At 38.1% G+C, this 23,077-nt stretch overlaps 1 protein-coding gene across 5 annotated transcripts in view; it reads left to right on the top strand.

Moving 5' to 3' along the window:
• The window catches only part of LRP1B (LDL receptor related protein 1B), a 637,687-nt gene extending 625,160 nt beyond the window's left edge, over window positions 1-12,527 (top strand). For 4 of the 5 annotated variants that reach the window (XM_071435460.1, XM_071435459.1, XM_071435457.1 and 1 more), the window contains 5 exons: window positions 2,365-2,441; window positions 4,349-4,439; window positions 6,721-6,865; window positions 7,885-7,983; window positions 10,371-12,527. In XM_071435460.1, the coding sequence (XP_071291561.1) occupies window positions 2,365-2,441; window positions 4,349-4,439; window positions 6,721-6,865; window positions 7,885-7,983; window positions 10,371-10,511 (553 nt within the window). In that variant the 3' untranslated portion in view covers window positions 10,512-12,527. Of the gene's footprint in view, window positions 1-2,364; window positions 2,442-4,348; window positions 4,440-6,720; window positions 6,866-7,884; window positions 7,984-9,886; window positions 9,937-10,370 lie in introns of all 5 variants that reach the window. The other variant, XM_071435458.1, reaches the window with a different exon arrangement.
• The last annotated feature ends 10,550 nt before the right edge of the window (window positions 12,528-23,077 follow it).

The raw sequence follows: 23,077 nt of genomic DNA, 5'->3' as shown, positions 1-23,077 counted from the left end.
TGGCAACTAACAATGTTTTTATGAGAATTCTGTCAAATGCCTCAGGTGTTTCAATATTGCTGATTTTTTGCAATTAGAATGACAAGATAGGTAAAGAATTTCTAATATGTTTGCCTTATTTTTTCCTCTGTTTACTGCATGTCTAGCTGTAGGATTTTTTTCTTCAGCAGCTGTTTTGATATCATGTCTGCTATAAGGTTTTGAAGAATGTAATTGTACATTATACAATTTTCTCATGAGCTTGTACTTGAATGCTTCATGGTGATCCTTTTGCTAGTCTCACTATCTTATGTTCTCTAAACTGTTTTTATGACAGATTTATCATAATGATTTTATATACAGTGGAAGCATTTGAAGCATTTAATATAAGAATTTAGTTGCAAAGTTAGATATATCTAACTCGAAAATATTTCTTTTCCCTTCACTAGTGTATTATTAAATGCAAATTGCCTGTCATCACAAGTTTTAATTGCATGAGCTGAATCCTGATCAGGAATGATGCAAAATATTCAGGAAGAAATAGAAAGACTTTGTTTCATGTTTGTCATGTGCCAACAGCTTGGAGCTGAGTAGAATATTCTAAGTATAAAGATATATAATGTTTCTCTACAAGAATGGAGACCCTTATTTTGCAGCTGTATGTTGAAAATTGATATTTTTAAAAAGCAAATTCCTTGAACAGTATCTTAGTAAGGTAAGCTGTCAGTGCAAGCATTTTTTTCTTACATAATTGCTAAAAAGAGATCTGGAAAGAAAAAGGAACAGATGCATCTTTTGAAAGATTAAAGTTGTGTTCCCTGTGACTTGCAGGGTGCTGAAGTGATGGTTAGCATGTGGAAAAGTCAGTTGGGTTCAGTTATAAAATATATCATTGTGAAGCATGTGTGTAATTAGGAATTGGGGGTTCTTTGCAGTGAGGAAACCTAAGTGTGTATTTGCCATATTTATTTAATAAGCAAACTTATTTCAATGAACATGAAGAACTTCTAAATTATAATGCAATTTAGCTAGTGTGTGGCAATATATGAATCAGCTAGCAATAATAATCAATATATTTAAAAAATCAATAATGCTTCTAAAGACCCTCTGCAGAGCTTAAGCGCTTTCATAGTGTATCCTACCAAAAATTAAATTAACTTTCCAAAAGAAGTTCAAGCTTAATATGAAACCCAGTAAAGAAATTTATCTGAATGTCAGGTTGTGCTGGAAGAGGTTTAGGAGCAAGGAGAGAAACGAGCCAGTCTTCTGCAGTGATCTGCAAAGACAGAAGAGAGCCCAAAGCATCTCCAGCACAGCTGCCCAGGGCTCCTCCCTGAGAATGGCATTGCTCTTGTCTAGAATGTTTGGTGTCTTTCCAAAACTTCTTTTATTATAGAGCAACATCAGTTGTTAAGCATAACCAGCTGTAAACTTTGCAGTTTATGAAATCCTTAGGAAGGCATCAGATAGCAGTAGTTCTTGGAACTGTGTGAGGGTAACGCTCTATTGCACCTCCCTAAAGATAACTGATGTTGAAATTCATGAATAATTCAGAAAGACTTAGAAAAAACATGATTCATTGCACAATATGCAACAGAGACAGATGAAAAGTGACTACTTCCTGCCATTTCCACAAGGAGACTTTGAGGGTCTGTAGTAAACTTAATCATATTTACAGCAGGTTGAATAAGCAATTGAATTTCATTCAGGTATTTGTTTCTGTTTTTGATGGATTTGCTGAGTCTGCTTCCATGGACTCCTTGTGTTTCCTTGTGTGCATGGAGAGTGTTCTGAATCCCAGCTGAGGAACTATTTGCATATTGATATTCACACAAGGAAATTAGAGCAGAATAGCTGTGAATAATCCAGGCACCTGGCTCCTGGAAAACATATTCTGAATATAAATAGTATTTAGGGCTTTCTGAGGGCAGGAGATGCTCCTGTCCCTTTAGGACAACTCTTTATTCTTTGACTCTCAGGCCTGCTTACACATACACACACACACACATACATGTGGCTATATTTCTGCAAATAAACATGTGTTTATGAAATTCAAGGTTTCAAAAGTTAAAATGCCAATACACCTTTGATTAAACTTGTTTTATTTTTTGAGAAGTTAGAAAAGAACTCTGGAATTAAAGTTGTAGTGATAATAACAGGAATCAAACACACAAAGGTGTAGGGTTAAACTAAATCCCCGCTCTGAGTGCTGCCATTGCTGTGGCAGGGTCCTGCTGACTCCTTTCATGAGGATTCTTGTTGGTTTTGTGGAAGCACTGCTGTGGTTCAAGTAGCTCTTGAGAAGGTGCTGGTGGTCTCTTTCATGGGTTGCTGTGTTAATAGGTGACAATTATTAACTTCCCCATCGTAATTGGATCCTTTCAGATGTTCAGCCAACTGGTCAGGCACGCAGTGTGAGAGGCCAGCTCCCAAAAGCAGCAAGTCTGACAACATCAGCACCAGTGAGTATTTCCAATCACTGCTGTCACTTGGCAAATTTGGCTCACTTTAGAAATCTAAGCCTTCTGCTATCTTAAAACATGAGTTTATGTTATGAAAAATGCTCATTACTGGTATGTTTTTCTCTAAAAAAAGAAAAGTAGATATTTCTAGACTTTTAGATTGCCACTTGGTGTTGCACAAGGCAGTTCTTAGGCCTTGCACTGCCTGCTCCAAGGGCTGGCTGCACTTTTCTTAAGGAAAGAATATCCAGTGACAAGCATTTGGCCATATCAGCCCTGTGCAGGGAGCTAGTGGGAGACCTCTGACCATTTAAATCCTACTGCAAGCATCAAAAATAGAGCTGTAAGTAGTGCATAACTTTTGTATTGGCCATCTGCAGAGGGCTGAGTTTTACCTACTGTGAAAATCATCCCGAAAGTAAGAATAGCTCCTGCTGAATGTTTTTAAACACCTCTGAAAGCACAAAAGGATGGCATTGCTGCAGTACTGGCAGCTGAAAGTGGCCAAGGCTGCCTGCAGAGTGCTGAGTGTGCTGCTGGTGCCCTGCTGTACCTGCCCTGCTCACATTTAGCCCAAGTGGAGCAGCACAATGAGCTGCCTGCTATTCAGGTCAGCCTGGAGGTTAGATGAAACTTTTCAGGGCTTTTTTCTGAAATGTTTACATGCCAAGCCAAAATTAACTTTTTTTTTTTTTTTTTTTTTTTTGGCACGTAGGTAGAACTTAAGGCAGTTATTTATCAAATGTTTTCTTTAAAAAGCCTTGTTGTAATATCCTTTACATGCTGAGTCTTCATAAGCTGAAGTGAACTCAGGATGCTTTAAGTTTTTATTCAGTACTTCATTCTGTATATCTGACAACCTGACTTGGCTTTCAGGCAGAAAGCCTTCAGGCAGAATTCAAAGCCTGAATTCAGTTCTCAATTCTTTATTTAGACTGTGGTTAATGTAGAGTAGACACTGCCAGCAGCTTATTTTTTTAATAAATCAATAAATGTTGTCAGTGAAACAACCAACAATATTTTTGTTTTCCACCAGTTAAGGATTGTGATATTAAAGAAAATACATGCCTCTCCACACTGGCTTTATGCTGAATTCCTGCTTTTATAAGTCCTGTATTTATAACATAAAATTATTTGTTGCATGTATTTCTTTACGAGCAGATACTTAAAGCAAGGCTCAGAAATAAAGGTACAGTTACTGACCTTATTTTTGCAGATACTCTCATTTCAGTGAAATCATCTGCCAAAATAATGTGAAGCCCATTTTGTTCTTCCCTGTTCCCTCCTCTCCTTTAACATTGCTGTCTGATCTGTGCACTGTTTTTCTGCTGCATTAAGCATTATTGTAGTTTTTGTGATTGCCTATATCAACATAACAAAATTGTTGGCTCTCGAGTACAATGCAGTAAAATGCAGCAAAATGCAGGAATGCACCAACCATCTAGAAATGAAGATTGCTGGCTGCTTTTTATTTTTCCACAAATAAAGATAATAGATACCTATAAATACTAATTAATTCTTCAACCAGAGCTAGGCCTACTGGATATTTTAGATTAATAATTGCATGACCTAAGCTGCTGAAGATCCTGGCTGTGCCAGTCCAGTCCAAATTGTTTGGCAATTCCAGATTTTCATGGATTGCTGCTGCAAATGAGGGCAGGGAATTAATCCAAATTATATTGGTATCCAAAAAGAGGGAACTCCTGATTTGTCCATAAAAGTACTTGTGTGTACACTATTAACTGTAATGAAGTTTTTATTGATCAGCATTAAAATCTCAAATTGATGAGTGAAGCTCATCATATGAAATTGCATTGTTGGCATGGGAAATTATTCTCTTTTAATTAATTTAACTGTTTTACAGCTGTGAAGCCATGATTATTCAAAGATATTTCCTTCTGTTTTAGGAAGCATAGCAATCATTGTTCCTCTTGTTCTACTGGTGACTTTGATCACTACTCTTGTAATTGGACTATTTCTTTGCAAAAGAAAACGAAGGTAAGTAATTTTATATTGAAGTTATTGTATTATGAAGTTAAAAAATAAATAAATCTTTCAAGTATTTTCATCTTTCTGATATACAAAAACTCACTTTATGTGAGAAACAAAAATGCAACAAATGACCCAAGACTTGTTTCTGGAGGCAGCAAATCAGTTACATTTTGGTTCTTGCTGGAACAACCACATCTGTTATTGATACTTACGTTCCTCATGCAGTAGTTGCAAAAATTGTAGTTCTTACCCACTTTGCTCAACCCTGACAAGGCTGTATAAGTGTTGATAACTTTATGCAGAGACTTAGAGAACTTAACAGAATTAATGTATTTCATTGAAACCACATACTCAAATTTTGAGTATTGTTTACATCTTCAAGTTATATTGAAGATGCAAGCAATTTTCAAAATATTTACTGTAGAGTCCCCAACCCTTTCCTTACTACACGTTCCTTTAGTATCTTGCACAGGAAGATAAATTCCAGCACTGAGTAGGGAATATTTTGTTCTCTTGAATTTAGCTGCCTTGGAGCTGATAATGAGCTTGAGTTTGACTTTTTGACTTTGGGCATTTCTTCCAAGGCCATGTTTGGTGGCCAGGGGAGGCAGGAGTGTTTCTGCTGTATGAGACACCTGAGAGAGCTGCTGCCCTTCACACGTTCAAAGAACATCACATTGATGGTGCTGCTGTAGATTTAGCAGGGGAAGATTCCTGGCAATAAGGACATGGCCCACTAGGGAAGGCAGGGTGGGAATCAGAGAGAAAACCATTTACTTCAGGCCTGTAGCTGTCCTGCTTGCTGGCCTTGAGCAGCTGTCTTCCTTTCTCCTGGGCCTTGTTACCCCACATGTGAAACCAAGATAATGTCTCTTTGTTAAGTCCTTTAAAAACAAGTGATGAATCTGCTGTTTCTGCAAATGTGGCCATTTAGGAGGCTATTTCAGTTCTCTAGGCTAAAAGAATCTTTTAAGTTACTATGATCTGGCATCACATGCAGCATCTCTCCCCTGCAAACTCTAGTGTAAACTTGTGAGCATCAATTTTTAAAACCTTTTTTGTAAAGCCAATAAGATAAATACATCTCCTGACCATACTGCTAGTAATGCTGACCCTGCCAGACTCCATGGATGTCATTATGTGCTGCTGCACCTAAAATGCCAAGTTTAGTGATAGCCAAATCCTGAAACCAGTTGCTGCTCTGTAAATTATTTAGGTTACTGAGAATCACTTGTTAAATAATAGATTTTCACTGGAGAAATAGAACTAGCCTCAATAAAGGGCTTTCTTCTTAAAATTATATTTGAAAATGTATTTTAGAGTTATTTTATCTCTTCAGAGAAGACTGTCAAGTATTAAACTAGGTGTAGCTGTTCAACACTTGCATGCTACTGTTAAGTGCCTATTTTAGGAAATATTTTTTCAATGACATTTCTGAAAAATACAGATCATTTAGTATATTGGATTTCAGATACTGACTGCATCTTACTCAGCCAACAAGAGGACTCGACTGTTATCATCCTGACTGTGACCTCCCTATTATTCCCTTGTAATTCTAGAGAACATATTGCACTGGGAAAAAATTACCCTCTTGAGGTTATTTCAATTGCTTGGGCTGAAATCACCTCCTTAGCTGAAAGAAATGAATTCAGCAACAGAAACAATTCAACTCAATCACTTATCTTTACTGATACCTAATTCAAGGTTAAAAATAAGGCTCTGTCTTTTATTAAAGCTTGAAAGAAAATTCAAGTTGAACCTCAGTGTTCCAATCACCACTGGCAGGCAATGCAAACTGGAATGAGGAGAAGTTCATGCATTTTTAATGCATCCTGATGGAACCATTCGCTTGTCCTCAGTTTACAGCTGACTTTGTGCAACTGGTTTGAAACAAAAGTGAAATGAATGAGCAATGGGACATGACTCATATTCTCTTTGCCTTCATTCCTGCAGGGAATTGGCAATGACTTTGCAAGGCTTTCCTTGGAAGTGAGGGAAATCTGGAAGTAACTGGAGGAAGTCAGGGTTGTAGAGAGCGAGTTAGTGTTTTGTATGGATTCATACCACTACAGCCAAACTGAGAAAAACAATAAAACTCTGCTTCCAGCTTCTGCATCTATCTATACATAGACTCAGATTGCTACTTTGCTTGGAAAATTGAAGGATTTTATGATTGTCTCTGTAGGAAATGCTTTTTCATCCCATTGATCTTAGAGATTAAAGAGAAACAAAATACCCAACAGTTCACTATCTTCTTTTTTTATTTTTGTATGTTTATGCATTACAGGACAAAAACTATCAGAAGACAACCCATGATAAATGGAGGACTCAATGTAGAAATTGGCAATCCGTCATATAACATGTATGAGGTGGGCCATGACCACAGTGAAGGTGGTCTTTTAGCCTCAGATTTTACCCTAAATGCAGAAAAGGTAATTTCTTTTCTCTTTCTAGTGGCAAAGCCATTTTATGTCTTGCAAAGGTTTTGTCTTTAAGTGTAACGAATGGAAATGTAGAACAATGACATTTAGATTTAGTTAATGAACATAAAGCCAAGTTAGATGTCATTAGAATAAATGTCATGTATATATTAACAGCTGTTTTGTAGTCTGATGCCGTCTGATGGTCATTTTTCCTAGTGCCCGTATTTGATCAAAATAGAGTTCGAAATTAACTACAAAATGATTGGGTTTTTTTTTTTAATGAAGGCAGACATGTCTATGAGCTGGCAAACCACAGCCTAGTGGCAAATATTTAAAATTGGAAGCACATTATTGTCCAGCCCCTGTCTGAAGCACCAAAGAGTGCTTGCGTGCATGCAAGACTAACTTATTCCACATGTGAAAACTTGCCAAGGCACAAGGAGCTGGGATCCCTGACGGGGCAGATAGATTAAATGTTTGCACAAAGCTAGTAAGTATTATCGTTTCCTTGTGAGAGATGCTGTCAGTCCTGCAGCAGCAGTGCAGTGATTGAAGTGCCTGAGTGATGTGACACGGGATGAGCGGGGTAATGCCGCGCTATCTCTCCCGGAGCTCCGTAATCGGGCGCACACCAAAGGGCAGCCATCACTCCCTGGCATTTCTGACAAAGCAATAACAGGATTACTGATAGCTCTAGCAATGTCACCACTGCATCACACAGGCAGTGTGCTCAGTGCAGGAGGTAAGCTGAAAATGGAGTTACTCACTGGAGGCAGAGTGGCTGAGCCAGTGCTTATTGTGAGGTCTGGCCCTAATCCTCAGTGGAAAATGGTCGGAAAATGCTGAATTTTATTCTCGTGTTGAATGTAAGTTTTTCATGCTGAGGATTGCCTGGAAGGAGGTTTTTATAAATGTAGATCACTCTAAAATAATGTTTTTAGTTGGTGCCCTGTTTATTTAACAGTGCTGATTAGTACACGTGGAAAATGCTCTATTAGCACAGAAACTGAAATTTTCTGTTTATACAGGCCAGATACATAGGGGGAGGGTCCACTGCATTCAAGCTTCCCCACACAGCTCCATCAATCTACCTAAACTCTGACTTGAAAGGACCACTATCAACAGGGGTGAGAAATGATGATCCAAGTCCATTCCATTCCACCACAGCCCCTTTCTAAAGAAAGTTTGTCTTTCATTTTTGAGTAGAGGCATTTTCTGTTTGGTTTTAATTTTGTTTTTCTTCTTTTACTGGAATGAAGGATGACAGTAAATAATACATTTTCTATTTGAAATAAAGGGTCCCCCTCTGCATACAAAATTTCATCTGTACCCATCATTGTAACATGATCTAAAACTGCAAATGTCTTTGCAAAGGAACAAAAAACCAATAAGTAATGTGATGCTTTGCCATATTATAAGTTATTATATAAGTTTAGCATGGTCACCACAGCCATTTATCCTGATATATTTAAAATTTGTATGTAATTACAGGCATTTAGTGAAGTTTATCAAACTGAAAGATAGTCCCAAATAATGGAAACAAGTGATTTTATTTTAGAGGAATTTGATGCACATAAAAATTAACAATTTCCTTCAGTATTTGCAAAGCATGTTATAATTGTTCAGATTTCAATGGATTTGTATCATAAAAGAGCTCCTTCTAAACATCTGATTTTTTTACTACAACTTAGTATGAGGTTTGCAAACATAAAGATTTAAGATACAAAAGGGACATCAATATGACATTCATTTTCATGTGCCTCAATATATATCCATTTTTTGTGCCATTCACGTTCTTGCATGACTGTAATATGTTGTATTTGGAAATTTAATAATTGTTATGGGGTGTGTTTTTTTTCTGATGGAGCACAGAACCATGGATGATGAAAGCCAGAATATTCACCCATCTTTAACTTTTTCTCCTAAATTCTGGTCACTCCAGCTTCTTTCTGTACCTCGCTGTACTGCCTTGTACAATCAGTACCACTCACAGAGGGATCATGAGGCAGACCCTACTATTATATATAATTTTAATAAGTCAATAAGGCACTGCATAGATGCAAAGCATCTCGTTCTGTTGTGGTTATCATCCTTAATAATGATGGCCAATGGAGTAAAAAAGTCTTGACAATTGAAAGATTTTCTCATTATAAATTTCTCATTATAATCATGACCACAAAAGTAAAGATCTGTGTGGACAGACAGGTAGAACTGAGAGTAGCTCTTTTTAATTTTTTTTTCTTTTTTTTTTTTTAATTAAATAAATTGGGCTCACCTTGTTCTGTCTCCATTCCAGGAAAGTCTGGACCACAAAGCAATCACTTTTTCATCTGTAATAGATGGAATAGGCAGCTTGTAATTCATTAACTGAGCAGCTGCTGTAGCTATCCAGCCTGAGGAGTATCTTAATCCTGGGCTCAGAAACAGAGTTGAGCAACAAGGAAAGGAAGAGCTAAGACTTAAAGTCACTTTTCATTCCTTGTTTCCCAGGGTGTACTCAGGATATTTTCAAGTCAGGAAGACCTATCCAGTTCTGCTTTGGCCAATACAAAGTTTAGCCACTTCTTATTACACCAAACAAATTAATTTCCCTTTTTTAGAGCTTCTTGATGGTCCACTCAGTATCTGTGCAAGCAGAGCAGTGCTGATAAATTAGTTGTAAAAAGAGGAGGATTTTGACCACAAGGTGCCCTTTCCTGTTATCATGGATAAAAGCTGAACTCTAATTGGATAGCACAGTTCTTCTAGAGACAATAAAGGCACAAAGTATTGAGGAAATAGTGGAGACTCAGGGGATTTCTCACACAAGGAAGTGCTTTGCAGCATTAAAAATGGACTTGTCCAATGCTGAAGTGCCACTCATTTCAACAGATGTTTTTCATTCCAGTCCAAACCACCAAAATTGCTGAGAAAAGGCTTATCAATTTGTAACTACTATGATATATTAACAGTTATGCTGGTTTATTATTAATTTACATGACGAAAGTCTTGAATTTTTTGGTCAAATCATGTTGTGTATTTGGGCCACAGAATTCGAAAACATGGTCAGCTATTGATGGGATGCTGATGTCTTAGAACAGGTAATATATGGAAACTGTTGGCTGCAGTTTTCTACTGTTAAACTTGTCACATGGTCTCACAGTGCACCTTCTCTATAAACTCCTTCATATCTATTCTGAAATCTTCCAGTGTAATAAGGTGGACAAATCAACCTCAGAGACATTTTTTCAAGGTTTTTAATTTAATTTTTTGTCAATGTTTTTTATGGTTTTAATATCATAATATGCTGCATGTCATGTCATTGGTTACTATAATAGCATGTCTCATCATGAATTTAATTTTCAACTAAATAATTAACTCATCATCAGGTTTGCAGACGTCCAGGTATCTATTAAATATGTCCTGTTGTATTTTATGTGTACTTGTTCTTGCTTTAACAAAGCCATTTCCATCTCCATAAATGCTAATTTTGATTCAATCTGACTGGTCTAATGTTTGCTTCATTTCTCTGCAGCCAACAAATTACGCCAATCCAGTATATGCAAAGTTATACGTGGATGGACAAAACTGTCGAAACTCCTTAGGAAGTGTTGATGAAAGAAGAGAACTTCTTCCAAAGAAAATAGATATTGGGATAAGGGAGACTGTGGCATAATCTGCTGTTACCTTTTATACTCTGTATAAATGTATAAAATATAAGGATTACTTTTCTATGTACCAACAGTATTATAATTGTTTTGGCATCAGCATTACCTCTGTTTTTTGTTTGGTTGATTGTTTTCTGGGTTTTTCTTTTGCTGATGACTTTTGACTGACCATTTGTAAGGTATTTTTATGAAAAAGAAACTGCACTACAGTAAAATTTACAACAATGCTGCTGAAATAACACACCTTTAAATTTGTTAAAATGGCAAACAACATATTCGTTTGTAGCGTGAAAATGAGCAATCTATTTTCTATGAACTTTTTTGGTTCTACTTAATCGATGAAGATGGTATCTGCACTTTTTCATTATGTAGTCTGGAAGCTGTAGTACAGTGTGTAATTTTGTTTATTTTAAATGGTGAAAGAATGATTGAATGGTCTACTCTCTTCTTTGTGCCCATTAGAACTTCTCTTCAGATCCTGATGAAGCTAGATAACTTTTCACAAACAAACATAACTTGCTTTTAAATTAGCTTTAGGTTGCCAAGAAGTAAACAAGACTATAGAAGTGAAACATCTAATGATCTGCATGAACACAATGATTATGTTTCAGAAATTCAGTGACTGTACATGATATACTAAACATATATACCATGTAAACAAGCTCTGTATTTATTAAAACCTTATAGAACATAGTAACGATATATCTTGGAAGCTGAAACCTTACTTGCTGTGGGGCAAAGCATACAAACTCCAACAGTCCTGTAGGACAGTAGCCACCCTAGAGCACAAGAGGGCATTGCCTACACATGCTTTACATGTTTATTCACCTAATCACACGCAGTTCTTATGGATTAATAACTCCCTCACTCACACCGAGCAGTAGGGAAAAAGCCAGACCCCCAACCTTAAGCACACTCAGATGATCACAGCATTCAGTTTTGACAATCATAAATAAAACCCTCACACCTATTTAGTGATACTAAAGGATTGGAACACAGCAGTTTCTTTAAATTAAGATAAACTGTGGTATTGTGGAGGTAAAAGGAGCCAAGCTGCATATAAGTGAAACCTTAGCAAAGCCCAAGTTTCAGTAGTCTGGGTTCAATATCAAGTCCAAGTATCAAAAGTGAAAAGCATCAGTATCAGTTTCCATCACTTCTCTGACCTGGCCTGTTTTCTGTTGTTGCTAAGAGGCAAAATCCGACTCACCTTTTTTTAATTTTGATGGAAATAAAGAATACAATTACTTTCAGGTTTGAACTGAATCAAAAATATTTTATACATAACTTTAAAGGCACAAAAGACGTGTTCACACATATCCTGTGGAGGACTCTTCCTTCCTCTGCTAGACATGACTGACTTTTAGCTATCATAATATATTAACCTAACAGATTAAATATGTTTGTGGTTGCTCTTTATTCCCTTTGTACAAGCATTACAAAAATAACTGCTGTTTTATAAGAGATTTTTGTTGTACTATTGTGCATGCATACTACCTATTTCTAAACTTTGCCATATTGGGGCCTTTATAAAACTCTTGATTTATGTAATACTAGTGCAATTTTGCTTGAACAATGTTATGCATATCATAAACTTTTTCAGGTTCTTGTTTAAGTACATTTTTTTAAATTGAACAGTATTTTTCATTTTGGTTATAATAGTCATTTTGCCTATGTTTCTACAATGAAGTGTTAAATACTTTATAAAAAAATTGTTGACTGATTTATTTAAATGAAAATCTACATACTTAATTCAGTGTGTTGACTAATTTTTAAATTTAACTTATAAAATGAAAGCTAAAGAAAGAGCAAATTGAAGCGAAAAAACATTACTTTGTACAAATGGCTAAATCCATTTTCTTAATGAAAATTTTTGCTTTTTATACAAATTCTATTTGAATGTTTTTGCAGCTCTGCACGTGTTTGGATGACTTAGGTGTATAGCTGTATATTAATGTCAATAGAATTTTAAAGCTATTATTTTTTCTATAAAAATACTGTATTAAATAGTTTCATACCACACAGCTACGATTCCACAGGTTCTGCCTTTGTTCTGCTGACATCATCAGAGATGGACTAGGCCCTCTTTTATTTATTTTTTTTTTCCCCACAATTGCAGTTGTTATGAGGCATAAGTAGTTGGAAATTTCAGAAACTTTGCCATTAATTTTCTGGAAGAGAATCCCTTATCTTCAAAACTCAGGTAGATCTAAATTTTATCTGGTGGGTATAGAAGAAACATGAGTTTTAAAACTTGAATTCTCACACAGGCCTGAGGAATTTTACTTATTGTGATGTCTCAGTGTCCCTTCACTGAGACATTTTATTCACTTTATATCTGCTTGAGAATTAATTAGTTGATAGATAATAATTTATTTCCTTATAAATACACTGTTGATGTTAGTAGAGCTATTAAATATTTGGTATTAGATCAGAATGAGGTCATAAATATGTAGGCAAAAATTTGATGGAGACACTGAGTTCTACCACTGCCATACTTAATAATCTTTAAATTGCACATAGGTGAAACAATCCACAATGGGTTTCTGTTTGTTTTTTCACTTTACCAAGGTTCTCCACAGGAACTGTTTTCACAATCCTTCCACAGCCCCAGAATCCCCAGGTTCTGTAGGTGGGCAGAACACACAAGGAGCTGAAGGGTGAAAGATTGAGGACCTGATCAATTACTTATACATGCATCCTCATAAGTTCAGTAAAATGGTTTTGGGCAGGAAATTCTATAAAATTTTACAAGGGACAAGAGAAATGTTTAACTTTTTACATTTCCACAGCCTTTTTGCTGTTATTTAGAGCACAGATTCATGTGTGTTGTAAGTTGACACAAGCTTAGAAGCAAAAAAAAATTTGGCTGCATCACAGATAGAAGCATCTGTCTCTTCAGAGTGCAGTTGCAAGGCTTTTTCTGGTTGTTTTCCTGGGAAAACATTCAGTGAACACTCAGGTGAAATGCCAGTTCTGTCGTATTCCACAGAATTCATTGGGATAAATGTTTTCTCCCACAGTACTAATGATTTTGCTTGGCAATGGGAAGCTGTCTGTGGGTTCCATAAATAGCAGGAGTTACAATTATTTACAGAAATGGAATTGTTCATTGACTTTGTGTTCTTAGGCTAAGGAATACCCACATTTTCATTCAATAGGCAACAAAAATAAGTCTAAGTTTGAAGGGGAACATGTGATGTGCTCCATCACAAACTAGGTTCTAAAATTCTTTGCTGAATGGAGAATCTCTATGCAAAGCATGGGGAAAAAAAAGGATGTATTGAAAATTTTATAGTTTTGTCTAATAGATTTTTTATTTCCCCACAGAAATTATGCTAGTTTATTTACATAATAGTGCAGTGGAGTCTCTGCCTTGTAATTGGCCTCTTGGTCTATAGAAGAGTCTGCATAAACTCTGAATGATGACAACAAAATTCTAAATGACAAATTGAGATGGGTGATGCTCCTGGTACTCTGATTAGTCACTCCACAAAATTGAGATTGCAATGCAGTCCTCTTGATGAACACACTAGGAAGCAGATTTGAGAGTATTTATTTTGCTGAGCATATTCTAATTGTTTCTTTCTCATTTCTAAGAGAGTCATGGTGTTTGATGTTTGAAGAAGGAAAGCTCTGTAGTTGAATGCCTTTAAAATTCCCACTTCAGTCAATTACCTGGCAGTGAGGTTGCTGAGAAACTCCTCATGTAGCAGCAATTGTTTTATTTTTATCAGAATCAGTGCAGTCACATATATTAACTGAATTTTGTGTAAACATTTCAGAAAATTTGTGAAAGTTCCTGATGTATCAGAATAGAACCAATGCATCCCCATTTTGGAGGATGAGATGATATAGGGAAGCAATGTCAGTGATGATAAAAGGTCCTCAAGGTTGTCAGCCTTAGAAGTGAAGACATTTTTCATGTGGAACAAGCAGACCAACAATGAATCTTGTCTGTCCAACCCTGGGCATCTCTGCAAAAGTACTGAGGCCTTTGGAATTTTTCAAGTCTTAGCTGGACAGAAGGATGGCTGATGGAGGCAAGGATAATTTATCATCCTAGGTCACTAATTTATGGTGCTTTGCTATCTCCACATGTGAAATACAGATCTCATGGAGGCAGGGGTTGCTCATTCAATGCCCATATTTCAAGGTGACAAAAAGGAAGAAAAGAGCAGGAGGAATCTTTTTGCTTGCCTGTGGCAGCTGCACATCACTGGTATGTGTTGTGCCTCTCGTGACCTCTGGCAGTGATGTTCAAAGCTGAACTTGTGGAGAGGGAACTGTCTGCTGGCCTCAAAGGATGTTCAATCAGTTTTCCCTGGAATGAAGATGATGATACTGCTGACCTCCACTATTAAGCCTACTAATGATCCATTTTTTGGTTAAAAAAAAATACCTTTAAAATGCCACAATACGTATATATATACAAAATGTATACAGTGAATAGTATAGGATCAGAACTCATCTGTAGTTACTCTAAGTAAAAAATAATTTTCCCAGTTGAATAGAAAGGAAGAGCTGAAACTACCAGGGAAACTCAAATGAAATATTAATTTAGGATTACTACTAAAGCTCTTTTAAAGTATCTGTTCATGCTGGAGAGCAAAAAAAAAAAAAAAAGGATTCTAGAAACTGGCCACTGACTTTTTCTTAAAATATTTTTTAAATAAACAATTTTGAACATTACAAGAGTTGGCACCTCAGAAGATTTCAGGAAACAAGCTGTGTAGTCCAGTAGTTTATCCCTGTTTGTAATGCACAGGCAGCATTCTGTCCCATGAGTTGGTGTTGGATGAGTCATTAGTGATAAACAGAATAAGGTAAGTGTGTGCAGATTCATGAGAACACTTGCTGAAGAGATGACCTGCTCAACAGGTGAGTGTCCAAGCTCCTGAATAGCTCAAGGGGGTGGCAAGGATTGCATTTGAGCCTTGGAGAAAGGGTTTCCACCTGCTGATATTTAAATCTGGTGCCCTGTGTGTGTGTGAGCAGCTCACTGAGCTCTGTGACAGACCAACACCTGAACCAGGGCAGGAGCCACGGGGGACGTGCTCTGTCCAAAGAGCAGCAGCCAATGCTATGGCAAAGCTTTAATTCCATTGAGGACTCTGAGCTTTGGGGTATCCCAAAGTGGAGCCCTGGTCTGAGAGGAGAGCAGGAATGGAGCTCTGAGGTTGCTGGGTGTGAGAGCAGTGACACCTGACAGCAGAACTGCAGCAGGGAGCTCAGGGGCAGCTTTCTGCCCTCATGCTGTGCTGGGATCATCACACCCTGCCTTTCCTTCACACATGCAGTGTGGCAGATATCCCCAGAGCTAACCAACAGAAATCCTGCACACCTGGTGACATGTGAGATGAACTGCTTGCTAAATCAGGCAGTGATTACTGAAATGTAAGTATAGCAGCTCTAGTTGTGCTGCTATTTGAGGTGTTAGAGGGCCATAAAAAATTTCTTTTTAAAAAAGAAAATTTTTCTTTTTAAAAGGAAAAGGAAGAAATGTTCAAGTAATATTCCCACATACTGGGAGGCAGTCTGCCATGTCTTATAATAATATATCAGGAGAGATGTCCTTCAGGAAGAATAAAACAAGATGGGGTGAGTGGTCTGGTTTATGTATAAGGTTAAGGTTTCTCTTCTACAGGTAAGTTGGAATTCTGGACATCTCTTAAATGGAATATGTGCAAATCCTGCGTTTTTGTGTACACTTTTAAACGTTCAACTTCAAAAGCCTGGGCTTATCTGCTGCTTTTCAGAGCAGGAGGAGTGCCCTGAGGAGTAGAACTGGGAAAAGGTGTCCAGTGCATTCTCCAGCAATCAGATTTGTTGGACTAGCAGTGCTGTGTGTCTGTCCCTGCTTCAGGAGTCACAATATCCCAATTAGAGCCTGGCAGTCACTGGAACTTCCTTTATGTGGTGAGAGTGTGGCAGGGCTCTTTGTGCAGCAGAGCCAGAGTCACTGTGCACTAAAAGCTGAGCGTGAGCTCCCCAAGGCTGGTGTCAGCCCCTGCTCCCCCAGGATGGAGATCCCAAGGACTTTTGGTGCCCTTTCCACTGACTCTGGTGAGCTGTGGTGGTGCCAACAAAACCTATCTCACCTGTAGGGCTCTGTACCTCAGCAGGCAGTGTGAAAATTGGTCTGTCATAAAGAGAGAGACCTTCTTTGGGATTTGTCTGTGTGTGCATGATTGGGTTCAGCCCTTGCTCTGCCCTGATGTGTCTTATCTGACACTTTTCAGAAGATGTTAAGCCTTAGTGGAAGAGCTGTGATGATTTCCTGCATATATTCAGCTATTTTAATCATCTTGAAATTCCTGAAATCCTAGTAGTTCATTGCCCTGAAAAGTAATTTAATGTAAATTTTTCTATAGTTTTAGCTCTAGTACATTTTTTTCTAGTTTGTTTCCTACAATGCAGAATCAGATATATTTCTCCCCTATTCTTAATGAACATGAATAAAATAAAACATAATGCCTAATTTGAGATTGCTATTCTGTAGATATACTACCACAGTTGTGTCTGATAGGATTAAGTTGTGCTTTTTTTCTGCTTAAATTAAAACATGAATGCAGCTTTCAGTGATAGGTACTAAAACATCTTTATAAATATTTGAAAAGACGCTGTTCAATGAACTGTGCAAGACAGGAGGCTGACCTCGCACCACTAATTAATTACCACAATCAGAGCAACTCCAGAACAAAGTACCCTCTCCAGCAATCTGAAAGGTAATTAACATTCACGTCTCGTAAAAGTCACTTGACTTCCAATTATGATTAAATATGCAAGGGCAGGGGGACAGAGCACTGGGAGAGCTGAGAGCAATCCCTGAGTGCGGCGGCAGCAGCTGGAAAGGAATGTCAGGCATGGAAGGACTGGGGGGGAAATAGGGGAACAGGGAAATAGGGATTACACATCCTTGTGTCCCAGGATGGATTCATGGGGTGAAGGAGCACCAGCACCACCGCTGGGTTTGGCCCCACTTCCTCAGCCCAACAAAATTCTTATCTGGTTATTTCCCAGACTGAGTCACACTGGACACAGTTACAGTTCTCCATAATCCTAACCCAAATATTATCTACCCAGATTTAAGAATATCTGGCAAACTACATGACAGCTCTCATGCATTTTGTTATAGAATTAATTAGTCTTAAAGGATTGAGCAGCATCACTTGTCGCTGAAAAAGTCCTAATTAGGCACATCTGACTTGACAACAGTGTCTTTCTTTAAGGAATAGCAAAACTGAATGAAACAATATTAAATTACTTTTAAGGGTCTATAATCAGCAGGACAAACCTCTTTTTTGTAGTAAAAAGTTTATGCATCCATTACAACTTGTGTCTACTGCTATAAGTGTTTTAAAATGTAGCTACCATTTCAGTATTTGAAAATACCTTAAAGGAATTTTCTTCTCGCACATCTTTTAAAAGTAGACTTTCAGAAAGATGCTTTTTTAAATTAACATTTTAATGAAGGAATAAAATAATTTAGGTTAACAAGCACATTAGCAGTAAATGAAACAGCGAATCAATTACCATAATGAGCATTGAAAAGCAGCAATCATATTGTCTGTTTAAATAGCCATATCCCATAAATACAGCATGACAACCTGGATCTTGTCACATATTACTGTATCACATCCTATTTTCGTCGGCATCATTAATATCAGAACAATTGCTACAGTCCACCATAGAGAAAAATGCTGGGGTCAGTCACCCCGGGGTGGTTAATTGCTTCCATGTCACCAGGAGCAGGCAAGAACCTGTGAGCACTCAAACTCCACTGCACTGCTGGGTCAAGTGTGTTTATTTGTACAGCTTGATGTAAAATATGAAAGTTCATTCAAAAGGACACTTCACCCCGAGATGAGCTTGGTGAGTCTCCAGAGGGAGGGACAGAAGTGTTACATTCCCTGGGACAAGGAGCAGTTTATTAGTCCATCAGGGCAGGAAATGTTTCTTGACCTAACAAAGCAACAGTTGTGTCACAGAGGAAGGGGAATGAAGCCCTTCTTAATTAAAAAAAAAAAAAAAACAAAACACCTACACAGTCTTGTAATGGCAAGAGAGCAAAATTAGATCTGGAACAATCCTTTGGGAAGCTCACAAAAATCTGCCTGGCTCCATGAACAAGTGCTGGGAGAGGGAACTGTCTCCAGAGGTGTGGAGCAAAATGATGAAGATTAAAGAGGTACATGGAAAGCTACATGTCAGTTACCTAAAATTAAAAAACTAAAGAAAAAAAAAGGAGAAATAATGAGACTTATGGGTTTTTGGTGGGGGGTGTTCATTGGCAGCTGTGTGGTGTATTTTAAATGTGGATATTATGAAGAAATTATTCTGTTTAGATTTTGCCTTATCTGGCGGAGGGGACTTTGAGGGATGTCAAAGTTCAGGATAATAGCTCCTCACAGGAAGTTATGGAAAATGAGTCTAGCTGGTAAAACACCTTTTAGATCTGATAGGATGCTTTGAATTCTTGTTTTCAGATATTTCAGAGAGTAACTATCTCTGTAGATACTATGTGTATCTGAGTCTGTAGGACTCAGTCACTGAAAGCCTCTTATTTCTTAAATTGTTTTCAACCCTTCCTTATTCCTATTCCAAAGTACTCAAATGCAATTCTATCTCTTTAATATTTTCATAGGGTTTTTCACTTCCTACTCTCTGGCAGGTTGAAAAAAGTCAGGGAAATTAACTGGATTTCCATGGGTACAGATAATATGAAATTGAGTTCTTTGTACAGAGCAGTTCCTTTTATTTATACTTCCTGCAATTTCAGAGTTCAAATTGCAGTTTAAAAACTTGTGGTGTTTTGGAAGGGTTGAATGACAGAAAAATGGAATCATACTCATTACAGATGACAGAAACCCTGTGGACAGCACTGAGGGAGGGAACTACTTAATTAAAATAAGAAATACAGAATCACAGGGCTTGACAGTACCTTGGGGTTCTTCTTGCCCTCTCCACGTTTCTCTAACAGCATCAGCTACAGCTCAGGCAGCCTCCATAGGCATTTCTCCAGAATTTCTGAAGAGTGACAGCAATGTCCCTAAACAGCCAATTTCAGGAGTGACAGCAATATCCTTAAACAGCCAATTTCAGCACTTGCTGTCCTTATTTTTTTTTTTATTTTTATGCATATGTCTCAGTTTCCACTGGTGAAGTTTAAAGCTGCTTGTCCCATCCAACATGGTTAAGCTACCCTACTTTTTACAGCCCTCAAGAAAGTGAGGAGTTAAAATGAAGCAGAGATGACCCTGTTGTGGTGGGACCTGCTCTACACCTCATGAGCACGGAGGGTCCTGCAGTCCAAGTGACCACAGAGCTCTGAATTGTCACTTCATTGCTTGTAAATCCTGTATTGTGAGTGAAGAGATGCATTGATCCCTTGCTGATGCCAGGCACGATCTGTAAGGAGCTGACCCCTAAACTGATCTGGCACTGTGAGCAGATATCTTCATATTCCAGCAGAGAAAACTCCAAACAAACAAGGCTGTATCCATACCTCTGCAAAATTCTGGGCATCAGAAAGTCATGCAGATTGTATTTAATGTATCCAAGCTGGACTCAATCCCTGTGGGTAAATTTGAACCCTGGATGTCCTATGATAATGTGGCCAATGCAGCTAATTTCATTATGTCTATAAGAGCAAGATCTGTGCCTACAAAAACATTCCGAATCGTTTTTGCTGGAGAAACCTCTGAGGTTTTTTTGGGTTGAAGGAAGGTGGTCTGTGCTGGTAGAATGAAGAAGAGACTTTCCCCAGGATGACATTTCAAATAGCTGGTGTCTTGTCATGTTGCCAGGTGCTCCAGTGAGGTGGGATCTTTTGTTGTTTGGGATTCCCCTTACCTACCCCTTCAGGATTATTAGCTGCTGAAGGGAGGATTTCACAAAACAGAAAAGAAGGCAAGAGAAGTGAACATCAGAGAGCAATACTAGGAAGGCACTGACCCCACATTTCCTTCATGAAGGGCAGAAAAATGCTTTTCTGTGAAGGCTGTGGTTGTGTAAGGCATTGGGTCTGTTCTGTGCAGTTACAATGATCACACCCCTTCTCTCTCCTGGTTTCAGCAGCTTCCAGCTCCCTCCTCTCACTCCTCACCCTTGCCACCAGGCTCTCTGCCCTGAGGAACTGAAGTTCTGCCATTCCTCCTCCTGATGGCTCTTGAATTCTCCCTCAGCTCCACTCTGTGCTGACCTGCTCTGGGCACCAGGCTCACGACCTGCAGAGGATGCACATCTCAGCCAGCTGGGCTGGACTGGCCCAGGATAACCCTCACACAGCCCCCTCAGGGCTCATCATAACCTTACGCAGTAGTGAGGCTCATGAAAAGTTATATTCTAAAGGACACAGAGGGAAATGGACATTTATGATAATAAGGGCATCTCCTCCTTCAGTTTCCTTTGCTGTCACTGCGTAGAGATTTTTTGTTTCCATTGAAAACTCTGCCTGACCTAACCTAGAGCAGCCTTGCAAAGCAAAGTGCTCCATTATCCTACATTTTTTCCCCCCTGTAATTTCAGTTTTGACTGCTTTTAAGAGTTCTTTGTACCTGTTCTGCTTGCTAAGCTGGGGGAACTTGGCAGCAGCCACCTCAGAGATGGATCTGCTTTACTTGATTCTGCTCATGGTGCTGTTTAGCTTCCTATTAGAATGTCAAAATCACTTTTGTAAGTATATTTTGTGTCAGTGTGAGATGTGGTGACACTGATTTTTAGGGGTTTTTAGGAATTTTTAGGAATTCCAGAATATTTGAGACTGTTGTGCTGCAGAAACTCATGGATGTCTTCTAAAGTCCAAGTACATGGGCAGGAAGTGAATTTCTGATTTTCATAGCGCGGTATCACATAATTAAATTTCTAATAGGAAATGGATATTTACATAACCTGCTCTTTAAGAGTGCTCTGAATTCCAAGTTTGCCAGGAAAGAGCATTTATTGTGATGTGGCATATACTCAGTGTCTATTGATTTCCTTAGATGATGGCAAAAAAGTGCCACTCTCATAGGGACTAAACAGCTTCACTCATGAAGCATTGAAGAAACTGTTGAATTTTAATCTAATCTACTTAACTATTTTATCAACATGCTTAAGCTGATTAAATCAGCTTTTTTATACTTTAGATTTTAAAATCCCTTCTCTGGATGTTTCCTGTGAGAGCTTGAAGTTAGTCCAGTGTGTGTGTGTGAATGTACAGTGGAAATTAAAGGCTGTTCAAAATTCTGTGGAGCAAACCTACTTCTTAATGACAGGGAGGTTTTTTTAGGTTCACTGTGCAGCCTGAGCATATGAGTTTATTTTTTTTTTCCTGAACCAAGTTTACAGCTGAAGGTAGCAATGTAGCTCACACTAGAGCATAAATCTGCAGGCTGAAACCCTTGCAAGAACACACAGTATTGCTATTGAGAGTACTCAAGTGAAAAATTTGAAAAATTGTGTATTTAAAAGTGCTTGTAAAACCCTGTTGCCCTATGGATATGTCCAGGCCCCTTGTTTACTTCCATTTCTCAGCAACAATAACAATAATGTCACTGCAATGAGCATTGTTTGGACACTGCTGATGGGCATCAGGATGTGGAGTGAGAGTCACATGCCAAAGGCCAAAAGAAATAAGAGCCATCACTCTGTCAGAGCAGCACCATCCTCTCCACATAGCCTGGAAAAAACCTTGTTTTCTCAATGTACACCTCAGGACATTCCATGATTTAACCCTGCCAGTAACAGTTTGGCCATTTCCTGGTCCCACAGGCTCTTTCATGCATTGGTGGAGCTTTTTTTTTTTTTTTTTTTTTTTTTTTTTTTGCTAGAAAAGTATAGATAGTATATTATTATAGACAGAATATTGATGGAAAGTATTGGCCAAAGGGAAGGGGCCCCACACCTGGAGCACAGGAGGGGCACTCCTCCACATACACCAGAATTTCACAGAATGTATTTACAAACTGCTTCATATGGTCCCTATTTTCCCATCTTCATTCTCAATGGTTCTTTACTTATTTCATATTTTATAAATTCAAAATGGATGCAGTATATTTCACTAGGAAAACACCTTGATCTAAAGTGAACACTTAGATTTTAACCAAGCCTACAATATATAGAGTATATCTGCTGGAAGAAGGAAAAATCCAGTTCTTGGGAGACAGAGAGAATGTAATTAACTTGAGTTACATCACTTACTGCTGTATTCATGGACCCAAATTCAATTCTCTTTGACATACCTTTTAAAAAATCCATTGCTATGAAAAGTAAAGTGCAGCAGCTTCACTGCTGGAACTCATTTTGAGCTCCTGCTTTTCCCTGCACTTTAAGGTTCAGTACAGAATGGACAGGGAGCCCTGCTTGGCTCCTGAGCCTGGAGAAGTTGGGCTGAAAGCAGCACAGGGTCACTGCTCTGTGTCCCTTCCCTGGAATCCCTCCTGTCCCTTTGCTCCTCCTGGCATAAAACCATCCTCCTGATGGTTTTATCTTCCTTCAGCATTCAGGATCCTATACAAATTATAATTTTATATATTCTATTATTCATGAGAAATAACTAGCACTGTCCATTAGCCCCTGTATCCAGCATCTT

Source organism: Agelaius tricolor, unplaced genomic scaffold, assembly GCF_023055355.1.
Source record: "Agelaius tricolor isolate 1412-34295 unplaced genomic scaffold, bAgeTri1.0.p SCAF_10, whole genome shotgun sequence".
Classification (NCBI taxonomy): domain Eukaryota; kingdom Metazoa; phylum Chordata; class Aves; order Passeriformes; family Icteridae; genus Agelaius; species Agelaius tricolor.
This window is presented reverse-complemented; position numbering and strand designations above follow the sequence as displayed.